At 35.2% G+C, this 12832-nt stretch overlaps 1 protein-coding gene across 3 annotated transcripts in view; it reads left to right on the plus strand.

Moving 5' to 3' along the window:
- TTC27 (tetratricopeptide repeat domain 27) overlaps nucleotides 1–12832 on the plus strand; it is a 235452-nt gene that overhangs the window by 100593 nt on the left and 122027 nt on the right. For all 3 annotated transcript variants that reach the window (XM_072634136.1, XM_072634137.1, XM_072634138.1), the window contains one exon: nucleotides 7949–8062. In XM_072634136.1, coding sequence (XP_072490237.1) covers nucleotides 7949–8062 — 114 coding nt within the window. The remainder of the gene's footprint in view (nucleotides 1–7948; nucleotides 8063–12832) is intronic.

Below are 12832 nucleotides of genomic sequence, written 5' to 3' on the forward strand. Positions count from 1 at the left end.
CCTTTCAGGAGGTGAACGGTGAATTCTTTCAATGATTATTTTCCTCTTTGGATCTAGGACTTCTGGGCAATTATCCTTGATGATTTCTTGGATGATATTGTCCATGGCTTTCTGGTAGACCAATAATCCTTAGATTTCCTTTCCTGGATCTATTTTCCAGGTCAGTTTTTTTCCCCATTAGATGTTTTACATATTCTTCTATCTTTTCTTTCTTTAGATTCTGTTTGACTGATTCTTGATGTCTCATGGAGTCATTAGCTTCTTCTTGCTTGATTATAATTTTTATCAAATTGATTTCTTTAGTTAACTTTAGCATCTCCTTTTCCATCTGTCCAATCATTCCTTTTCAGGAGTTATTTCTCCTGTTGGGTTTTGTACTTCCTTTTCTATTTGTCCAATTGTCCTTTTAAATTCTTCTTTGATTTCTTTTTTCATATTTTTAAAGCCATTTCTCTTTTTTTCTTCTGTTTCTCTACTTTGGCTTTTAAAATCCTTCCAGAGCTCTTCCAAGAAGGCTCTTTGTCCTTCAGACCACTTCATATTCCCTTATGAAGTTTCAGATGGGAGTACAGTTTCAATGCTGACATCTTTGGTATTTTTGTTTTAGTCCTTGCCCCATAGAAGGATTTTATGGTCTTTTCTGCTTTTCTTCTTACTCCTGATAATCCCCATTTCCTGACTTTTAAAGTAGATCTCTGCGTCTGTGGCACAGGGGGCTCTGTCCCACAGTCCTTGTGCCTAAAACTTGAGGCTTTGTATGTTGTGGCCTGTGGTTCTTTCAGGTAGAAGCTAAAATGCTACAGCTTACCCGGTGCTGAGCTGGCTGTGTTGAAAAGCAGGGGCCAGGTGAGGTCTTTTTGGGTTTCCCTGCAGTTACCCTTGAGCTAACTACATTAAGTGTGTGGGAGGAGTGGTCTGGCCACAGGAGGTCTCCTCTGCTGAGCTAGAGCATAGGCAAGCTCAGTGGTTGATGATTCTGCCCGCACTAGTGTCTTCCTGATTCCCCTGAGACACGCCTGGGGTCCTGGTGTTGGCAGTTGCGGGCTTCACCCCCTGGGACTCAGGATCTTCTGGTTCGCTGAGGTAGGGCTGTCTGGGACATTTCTGATCCAGCACTGGTCCCCTTTACCCTCCTTAACTATTTTCCTAGCCTCACAGGCTAAGAGACTGTTTACCCCTTCTGCTGCTCCCGTTGTTCCAGGGTTTTTCCCGGGGAGATATTCTCTGGGCTCATCAAGGTCAACAAGAGGAGAGAGATAGCAATTACTGATCACTCTTCCATGTTGGCTCCTGGAATTGGAAAAGAGACAGGTATTTTATGTTTTTGTAAATATTCTTTCATTTCAGTTAATTTGATTTTTTTTTTTTGGTGTATAACTAATGTAAATAATTTCTCATAATTTTAGTATCTCCTAGTTTGTGAATTCTCCTTTTTAACTTTTGATACTAACAATTTGTTTTTCCTCTCTAAAAAATTAGATCAGCTAAATGTTTCTCTTAGTATTAACAAAAAAAATCTCTTCTATTTTTGTTAATTCAATTTAATTTAGAAAAAAATGTTACTTTTTTTTGATTTTCAGGATTTATATTTTCATGTTGGGTTTTCTTGATTTGCTGTTTTTCTTGTTTTTAAATTTGCACATTTAGGGAAGTCCCTAGTGGTAATATTATAGCAGATGATGGGTAGGAGTTGGACAGGATGGGTTGTGACCCATGGAGGAACTCTTAATTGAAATGGATCATAGATCTGTTTGTGAAGCTTTTTTCATTTGGCATCTAGTATAGTGCCATGTAGCATGAAAATATGAGTGAAATAAATGTTGATGTTGGTGATCTAGTTTTTACAAGAAATTTAATTTAGCAGTAGTTAAGATAGAAAATTTTACTAAACTCAGTACAACTGGAAGAGGTGTTTTAAAAATCTGATTTTTATCTGATTTTTAGTTAACACAGTTATGTGATGATTTTTAACTTCATATATGTGAGTGAGGTTTTGGAGATTAGAATTCTGTGCTATTGAGGGATGAGAAAATGTAGTTAAATTAGGGGACTAGATGGTAGGATTCCATCATAATGCTACTGTTGGTATTTGTATCCCTTTGTGAACTACATTATTCTATACAGTGAGAATGTAAATTGACCCATATTATAAATGTATTTAGAGAATAGTAAATTTTTTATATGATGAATTTGGACTGTATTTTGTTTTGTTTGGCACATAGATGCTTAGTGAATTGAAAATACAGATCATATTTAAAAACCACAAAGTTCAAATGTGCTTAATAAAGCCATTCCCATGAGCATAAATGCTATTGTACAGTATGTAAAAGATATTTTAAGGAGAATTTGGATTTTTAAATTAATTTGCAATATATTTGAAAACCTTACCTCCCATTTTATGATCTTGGTTAAAAACAAACAACCACAGCAAAACCACACATGTAAATGATAGCGAGGGAGGGAAGGAGAGAATATTTATTAGCCAAAATATTTTCGCCACTGAACTTTAGGAATATCACAAGAAAACAATAAATTCATATGAGATGTTTTGTCTTTTGCTACCCTCACATTTCTCATTTCAACATTTTCTCAGTCTTTAATGTGTTGCTTGATGGCAAAATTATAACAAGAATTGATGTTTAGAGTGATCACTGAGGCAGTGTAAAATTCTGAATTATAAGAGAAAAATTAAATCACGCTGTGGGTATAATCTGTGTCAAAATACTTTGCATTTTGTTGTTTTCCTCATTTAGGGTCATTCATTGTGAACTGGGAGGGCCCATGGGAAGCCATGTAGTGCACTTCATTGTGTAGGTGAGAAATCTGTCTAGAGAAGTTAAGAAATTTTCTTAAAGTTACAGAGCCAATAATTGAAACGACATCTGCTGATGACTCTAAATCCAGTGCTCGTTTCACTGGGCCATGATAACTGTAACTGTATTAAAAATGGATGCCTCTGATTTCTTTTTTATATTTTTTATAATAGTTTTTTAACTTTTTTTCTCCTTAAAATCTCAATAAGAGTTGTTTCCCTTAGTGAGTAACCTTTATTTCTACCTTTTTAAAACATCTAAATCATTTCTGGAAGTATCCTGCTTCTTCTCTTCTGACAGTGTATGCATCATTCTATATCCACAGTTTTCCCCTTCTCTGTCCACACAAAGGAGATATTTTCTGTGAGAAAAAGATTGGCCATTGCAATTTTGTTTTCATATACAACACTGCAGTAAAATGCACATATAATTTATTTATTTTCTCTGGGTTCTACTCTTTACTGTGCATCAATTTATATGTCTTCCCATGTTTCTCATATTTACTTATAGCACAATAATCTTTCATATTTTTCATATACCATATATTTTCTAGCCATTTTTCAGTTGATTGGTACCTACTTGGTTTCTTTTTTTTGTTGTTACTAAAAAGTACTGCTCTTAGTATTTTGTTATTTACGAGTTCTTTGTTTATGTCATTAACCTTTATTGTACACATACTCACTAGTGGGTTGCAGGGACAAAAAAACATAAGCAGTTCAGTCAGTCACCTGCTTTAATAATTCCAAATTGCTTTTCAGAATGGTTGGACTGTTTACAGCTGGGTTAACAGTGCATTGATGTGTCTCTTTCCTCACAGTCCTACCACAATTGATTAGTTCCTTTTGTGATCTTTGACAATTTACTAGGTATGAGATGAAACCTTAGAGTTATTATAACTTACATTTTTCTTATTATTTGTACTTTACTTGTTATCTTCTTTGCCTCTCTTGTCAGTGATTCTGCTGGTGGCTAAACAACAGAATCATAGACTTTTAAAAGTTGGGAGGGACCTCAGTGACACCATTTAGTTCATCCCCTACCTAAAAGAAATCTCACTATACCATGTCCATTTTGTGTGTGTGCCTTTTCACTTATACCTTCTCTTCCATCCCCCTAACCACCACTATCATTTAAGCCCCCATTGCATTATTTATTATTTCAGGTAGCTTTTTACTTGATTTTCTGGAATTCTCTTAAGTATATCATCATATCATCTGCAAAGAGTGATAACTTAGTTTCTTTTCTTTTTCTTCTCTTATTGCTAAAGCTAACATTTCTAGTACCACATTGAATAACATTGGTGATAATGAACATCCTTGTTTCATCCCTGATCTTATTGGAAATGCATCCAGTGTATCCCCATTACATATAATGCTGCTGATGGTTTTAGGTAGATACTACTTATTATTTTATGGAAAGCTCCATTTATTTCTATGCTCTCTAGTGTTTTCAGTAGGAATGGGTGTTGTATTTAGTCAAAGGCTTTTTCTGCATCTATTGAGATCACATGGTTTCTGTTAGTTTTGTTGTTTATATGATCAGATGATATTTTTAATAAAACAAATATAGATTTCTGTGTAACCCTAATAAGTAGAAAACTATATCCTCAGTCTTTTAGTCTATAAGCATTTATTAAACACTGTTTGGAAGGCATTATTTTAAGTGCTAGGACTATGAATTCAAGGAGTTTGCACTTGAATGGGGAAGACTACACATAAATGGGACCTGAAAGGGGTGTGGAGTATGGATGTGGGGGGTGAGGGATAGTGAAGTCATGAGAGCATCCTTGGAGAGAAATGAGCCCTGATTGGCCTGGGCATCCTCCTTAAATGGGGCTCTTGGAAGGTTCTGATTGAGAGCACAGGGCTGGAGAATTTTTTCAAAGTCTGAATTCCAGGGCTTCCAGGATGGAAGAGGTTTCTGGGACGTGGTAGAAAAAGTCTCTTTCGCAGCCTGGAGAGGAATGAGTATTCTCTTAACATTCCAGTTAATGACTAAGGTTATCATTTCTTTTCCCACAATATTACTCATACATGTCCCTTTCTCTCCACTCATACAGTTCAGGCTCTCATCGCCTCTTTCCTGGACTACTGAAATAGCCTCCTGTTTGATTTTCCTGTGTTAAATTTCTCATCACTTTAATCTGTCTTCCATTTCCATGGCCTAAGTGATTTTCTTAAAAGTGTAAATCTGTCTACATTAGTCGTCTTCCTCTCCCCTCTTACTGCCCCCTCCCCTCCCACCCCCCGCCGAAACTACAAAGGCTTCCTCTTGTCTCTAGGATTCAGTATAACTTCCTCTGGCATTTAAGGCTCTTCCCTGTTTGGTCCCTTCTCATCTTTCCCTTGTTTATATCTTTATATCTTAAGACCTTTAAACATTCCATGGTCTAGTTCTGCTGGTCAACATTTTGGTCTTCGCACACAATGTGCAATCTCCTGTCTTCATACCTTTGTACTAGTTATCTCTAGTACCTGTAATATTCTCCCTCTTTACCTTTGCCTTTTCTTGACTTTCTTCAAGACCCAGCTCAAACATCACCTTATGCAGAAGGCCTTTCCCAGTTCTCCGAACTGCTAGTGTCTTCTCCTCCAAGGTCATCTTTCATCTAGTCTGTGTATGTTGCATGTATATGTAGATATTATATAATATGCTATTTGTATACTATGTAAATATGCATATATATGTGCAGATATACACATATATACACACATTTGAGTACATTTTGTCTTCCCCATTAATATGTAAAATCCTTGAGGGGAGGAACTGCTTTTTCTTTTTCTTTGTACCTTCATCAACTGGCATAGTGCCTGGCACATAGAAAGTGCTTAATGTTTGTTTATTAACTAAATGAACTGGGGTTTTAGTGAGTTAAAAAGATATTTCATTAATATATAAGGCACCTTGAATGTAGATGGTTTTTTTAAAGTGAAATGTCAGCGTCTGAATTATTTATATCTGTCGGTTCATTAGAGGATGTTTTAAGAAAATTATAGTACTCAATCTAATAAACACTATATATATATATTTTTTATTTTTTTTTTCTACCTTGAATGGGGGAAGGCAAGGCAATTTTGGTTAAGTGATTTGCCCAAGGTCATACAGCTAGTCAGGTGTGTGAGGCCAGATTTGAACTCAGGTCCTCCTGACCCCCAGGGCCCATGCTCTGCTCACTGTGCTACCTATCTGCCTCACTAAACACTTCTTAAGCATCCACTGTGAGCACCATTGTGTGTCAGAATCTAGGGATACGAACATGACAAATAGTCCTTACCCTTGAGGAATTTAAACTCTGATTGAGTGAGGAGTAAGATTGAAAAGGAAAATTATTTTGTTTATTTATCTTATAAGATGATGAAATGAAAATTAATTAATTTCATTTTCTTTGGGATGTGGAAAGAAATATTGTGGAATATTCTAAGCATGTGGAATGCTTAAAATTCTTGTTCCATTTTCCTTGTGTAATGTTTCAGTGTATTGACATTTTATATTTCTGTTTAAAATGTCGAATATTCCAGGAAAATACTTGTAAGAAAATATAATTTTATTTTCAGTGTAACTGTAATTATTCTTTTCATCTTTATAGCAGGGATTCTTAACATGGGGTCTGTGTACTTTAAAAAAAATTTTTTTTGGGGGGATAACTATTTCAAGAGAATTGGTTTCCTTTGTAATACTATATATTTTATGGTATGCATATAAATACATTATTCTGAGAAGGAGTCCATGGGGACCATAATTCCCATTTTGGTCCATGGGCCAAAAGACTCCATGACACAAAAACAGTTAAGAACCCCTTTTATGAGAGTTTTATAGTTTCCTGTTAAATGAAGGGTATGGAAGGAATGAAAATTTTCTTTGTAAGGCAAAGTCTTCCATTTTAAAAAATGTAACTGTATTGATGTATTTTGTTTTTTATCACCTGCATTTCATAGTATACCCCATTCTCTCCCCGCCGCCAAAATCATTCTTAAATAAAAAGAATAAAAACAGAGGGGAAAGCGACCCAGGAGGTTAACATATCAGAAAAAATTGACATTATATGTTTCCCACAGCCATAATGCCCTCTTCCCCACTTCTGCAAAGAAATAGTAGAAGGTAAAGGGGAAAGGTACCTTTTCACATCCTTTTTGGGTGATTAAGCTTGTTTTTTGTCATTTCTGAGCTTTCATTTTTTGTTATGTTGTTCTTTCTATTTACATTGTTTTCTTGGTTCTGCATATAAGCTAAAACTGGTTTATACCTGTTCATATATATCTTCCCATGTTTCCCTGTATTCATCGTATTCATAATTTCTAATAGTACAGTAATATTCCATTATATCCATGTGCCACAGCTTGTTTTGTCATTCCTTAGTTGATGGGGATCTACTTAGTTTCCATTTGTTATCTACTACCAAAAAAATGCTACTCTAAATATTTTTATTTTTATGAGGCCTTTCATTTTTCATCAAATTTCTTGGAGGGTATGCTAGGGTATTCAATTTTCTAGGTCCAGGATATGGACATATTTTCATCAACTTCTTTGTTTGATTCCAAATTAAATTTGGGAATGATTGGGTCAGTTCAGTTTCTTTGCTTAATTCTAGATTACAGAATGTTTGGGACAATTCATAGCTCCATCAACAGTACATAGTATGACTGTCTTTTTATAACCCCTCCAACATGGACTGTTTCCATCTTTTGTCATCTTTGCCAATTTACTGAGTGTGAGATGAAACTTCAGGGTGGTTTTGTTTTCAATTTCTCTTATTTGTGATTTGGAGCATTCTTTTACAGGGTTGTTAACTTTACAGATGTTTTGACAACTATTTGTTCATTTTCTTTGACCACTGGGAAATGACTTTTGGACTTAACATACTTGTTAGATTCTTAAATATTTTGGATATCAGACCTTTATGTTATAAATATTTTTTCTCAATTGGTTGTCCTTTTTCTAATCCCAGTTGCATCAATTTTGTTCATGTCAAAATCTTTCCAGTTTCATGTAATCAAAATTATCTTCAATTTTTAATATGGGTATTATTTCAAATGAAATGCGTTGTTAAGGAAAAAATTTTGGTCCATGCAAAGTGGGATGTAGAAATCTCATCACAAAATTCATGCTATGTCTCTTTTTATTCTTTGTTTTTCCAGTGTTTGCTTTCACAACCCAAGTTCTGGGCCATTCAGACAACAGCTTTGATCCTCCGAACAAAATTGGAGAAAGGAAGCACTCGCCGAGTGGAACGGGCAATGATGCAGACACAGGTAGCGATGCTATGACTTCATATACTTCTCATTTTTTCTTCTTTTTCCTTTATCACCCTCATCCTTTTACTCAGTATTTATGTTAATCATAAATAAAGGTTTTATTTATAAAGCTGAGTTTTGTCAGTATCATTGTTTATGTTCGTTTCTTTGATTAGTTTGATTTCAAAGAAAAATGTTAATATTCCCTTTCCTGTTCCTTTATTACTTTATAGTAACTTTTTTGGCATTTAAGAACAATTCCTCCTCATTCTCATCCTGATAGATCTATTTACTAAGTAGATTTTTAGGGTTTTTAAAAAAATTTTATTCAAACTTCAAATTTAAAAAAAAATTTGGGTTTTTTCTCATTATATTTTCTTTTACATGACCTTCATGTTGAAATATATCCTTTTCCCCTTCTCTACCAAGGCAGCTATCCCTTTTTAATAAAGTTGATGAAAGAGAAAGAGGTTCAAAAAACTACACCACACAATTGAATCTGCCATTATATGCAGTGTTCCAGACCACTGTGCAGTTTTCCATTTTTGTGTGTTCCCTCTGTTGACATTGTTGCAGTCATCGTGTATGTTGTGTTTCTGTTTGTGCTTGTGAAGAATTGAGTCTCAACTGAGTCAAACTCAAATGTTTTTCATTGACTTTGAGTCATTAATATATTTCAAGTTCTTTTAAACATTTTACATGTATTCCTTAACTCAATATAGGAATTGAGGTAAGCTGTACTATTTGGAACTGAATTGCAAAATATTTTACTAGTCATCTTGGAGTAATGGATGATGTGCTGTATTTATTTGGAGTTAGAAAAACTTGAGTTCCATATTTTTTCTCCAACAGCGACAAGCTGTGTGGCCATGGACAATTCATGTAACATCTGTGAACGTCAGTTTCTGCATCTTTAAAGGGTCAATGTTACCCTTGTTATTTATCTCACAAATTGTTATAAAGCTCAAATGAGAGAATATATGTAAAGTTATATATAAATGTAGTTGTCATTAGTGATTTTCAATATGAAATGTACTACTTGAGGTAGAATCTCCCTGGAACTCACCATGGCTTTAGCTGTTAACTATGAAGCAAATTATAAGCCCGATGTCAGTTAAAGAATTGATTCGAGGGGCGGGGGGGGAGGGGGGGGAGGGAATAACAGTCCTTTACAGTTTTATCATTGTGGCACTACTTTGTATCTGGAATTATAATGACCTGAAAGAATTCATTTTCCAAATGGGTGTAATTATCTCAAGGGAATACTTAAGGACTGAGCTGATCAGACTTATTATGTAATCCTTGAGCTACCATCTAAACCCCAGTGTGTATTGGTTCAGATGTTTTAAAATTTATGACATTTATATGTGTGTTGACTTCTTGGAATGAGTCATAAGTTTGATTTATAGATTAATTTAGTACTGTTCTAATTTTAAACTAATCGTAAAACACTATTCTGTTTTGCAGGATGTGGTTGTATGCCCTCTTATGGGTGTTAGAAAGAATTGAGGCACTCAACCTTCTTTAAAGACTTTTTCAAAGTAAAGCCATTTTTAGTATAGAAGCTATGAATGATAAATGTTCAGTGAATGAGGCACATTTATTAATTTTTTGATTCAGAATCATGGACTTGCAGAGCCAGAGGGGAGTTATGAGGTCCCATAGTCCAATCTATGCCTGCTAAACCTGGCAAGTGATCATTGAGTTTCTGCTCAAAAGATCTCCAGTAATGAGAAACCTACCACATCCCAAGGCAACCTGTTTTATGTTTGGATATTTCTAATTCTTAGGTTGAAGGCAGTGTGTTGTAGTGAATAAAGAGTTAGCCAGATAGTCAGGAAGACCTGGGTTTCACATCTTGTTTCTGATACCTGTTGACTAGTGATCCTGGGTGAATCTGTTAACGTCTCAATGCTTTGGGCAATTTCAATACTTTGGGCAAACCACCAGTCTGCACTGGTGGAAGGATTTCCTTAACAGGAACTCCTTCTACCGATAAAGATAGGCAGCTAAATGTCTCAGTGGATAGAGCTGTGGGTCTGGAGTGAGGAAGATCTGAGTTCACATTCAGCCTCAGACACTTAACCTCTGCCTCAGTTTTTTCAATTATAAAATGAGGTTAATAACAATGCCTGCCTTGCAGGGTTTGTTGTGAGGATCGAATGAGATAATATTTGTAAATCCCTTAGCACAATGCCTGGCATATAGCAGGCACTATATAAATATTACCCTTCTCTTCATGCATCCCTTTGGCAGCCTGATGTACCAGTGTACTCCTCAGAATAATGTTTCTAAATCAAAAAATAAAATATACAGAATTACAAAAGAAACCAGTTATATTGAAATGAAGTTATCAAGACAGTAAGGAGGCAAGTTTATGATCCCCAGGTTAAGAACCCCTAGACTAGTTGATCTCTGAAATCTCAGCCAACTGTGATATTTTGTAATTCCCTGATTCTTTGCCTTCTTTTGGTCATTATCATTTGGAGGCCAAAATGGAGTATGTACTGATACCTTAGAAGTCTTTTATTCCAATCTCTCTTTTTTTAAAGCAGATGTTGATAATAAGTTGTATAGTATAGTTTTAGAGTTTAAAGTGACGTTTGGATTTACCTTGCATGACCCAACCACTTATGAGGAGTTGAACCCCAGAGAATTTACATGACTTGTTCAGAGTCAGACAGCTAGATGAGGAGAGGTTAAGTCATTTGTCTGATGTCACACATTAGTCTAGGCCCTTTAGCTTTATGTGAATACCTTCTGTCCCTCTTTGAGATGGTAAACACGTTTATATAGGTTATACTTGTGCAGTCATGCAAAACATCTTTCCATATTAGTTGTGTTGTGAAAGATAACACAGACCAAAAGGGAAAACACAAAAAAAATTTTAAAAAGTGAAGAATAGTATGTTTCAATCTGCATTCAAATTTCATCACTTTTTTCTCTGGAGGTGGATAGTATTTTTCATCATGAGTCCTTTGGAATTGTCTTGGAGCATTTTATTCGTAAGAATAGCTAAGCCATTCACAGTTGATCATTGTACAGTGTTGTTTGTTTGTTTTTTACCATGTGCAGTGATCTCCTAGTTCTGCTCACTTCACTTTGTGTCAGTTCATGCAAGCCTTTCCAGGTTTTTCTGAGAGCATCTTGCTCATCATTTCTTATACCACAATAGTATTCCACCATAATTATGTACTTACTCAGTCATTCACCAATTGATGAGCATCACCTCATTTTACAATTCTTTGCCACCACACAAAGAACTGCTATAAATATTTTGGTAGAAATAGGTCCTTTTGTGTTTTTAAAAATCTCTATGTAATAAAGACCTAGTTGTTGTTTTTCTGAATCAGAGTACTCAGAGTTTTATAGCCATTTAGATATAATTCCAAATTGCTCTTCAGAATGTTTGATTAATTCACAATTCTCCCAACAGTGCATTAGTGTCCCAATTTTCCCATATTTCTTCAATGGAGTTAATTAAGTAGGTGAATGATATGCTCAGACACATCCTTTAGGAAAATCTCTTTGGCTGCTGTGAAGAGGATGGATTTTAGTGAGGAGAGATTTGAGGCAGGGAAACCATTTAGGAGGCTATTAACAATAGTCTTAATATTTGGGATTATGGAAAATGCAGCAGTTTCTGCTAGGAGGGCATTCCTCCTTTCCATTTCTCGACCCAGCTTACTTTCCATCTCTAGTATTTCCATGTCTTTAACTTATTCATGAAACGGACTAACAACTCAATGGGTGATATGTCCAAGTACATTTTGTAGTCCGTGCTATGTGTAGTCTTTGTTTTGGCTATCCAACAAAAAGTATTTCTCCTTATGGTATTTTTCCTCTGTAGTCTTTTGGGAAGGTGCCTCATTTCTAACTGCATATCTCATTAAGGAAAACTTAAAATATTCCAGAGTTTAATGTATTCTGCACAGTATTATCTGCAAACAAGATCATCTGAACACATTCACCATCTATTTGGAATCCTTCTTCTCCTAGGATGTTGTGCAGGACACCATCTATGACATTGGTAGATGCTTCTGGCAAATAGAGTAAGCAGGTTACTGAAGTTAAAACATTTCTTTTTGAGTTAGAAATCTTTGACTGAAATATTGATTGCTCTGGGTAAAAATTATGAAATCTTGAGTCTCATTTTCCCCAACTACAAAAGGAGGAAAATGATGCTTATGTGCATCCTTTCTCAGAGGGAGGAAATGTTATGGAACCTTAAAGGACTGTAATCATTGTGAGCTGTTGTTAGGTCTTCCCATTTCACACCTTCTTTTATGTTGATGATCAAAGCATCGTTTTACTAAGTTACCTCTTGCATTCACTGTGGAATATTGTATGGTATTAATATACACATGTATATACATGGGTGATACTGAAATGCTTTTAAAAAATAAGCAAAATAGGCACAATAGAATTTTACCTTCTCTTTATGAGAGAGAGAGAGAGAGAGAGAGAGAGAGAGAGAGAGAGAGAGAGAGATGTGTGTAAAGATGTAGATGGTTATGAAAAATAATCTACAGAATTTTACCCATTTCTTTCACGTTTCATCAAGGATACCTTCAATACATGCATAGATATTCTACTTTAACTGTGAATGTTTGCTAAAATTCTATTTTAGACACTCCTTTTTTTTCTCCATCTACTTTCTCAATGATGTAATTAGCTCTCAAAGGTTCAAATGTCATCTCTAAGCAAATGACTCCCAGATTTATACATCTAGCCACAGTTTTTCCTCCGAGCTGTAGTCCTACATTACTCATCGCCTATGGAACATTT

This window comes from Notamacropus eugenii, chromosome 1 (genome assembly GCF_028372415.1).
Source record: "Notamacropus eugenii isolate mMacEug1 chromosome 1, mMacEug1.pri_v2, whole genome shotgun sequence".
NCBI lineage: Eukaryota > Metazoa > Chordata > Mammalia > Diprotodontia > Macropodidae > Notamacropus > Notamacropus eugenii.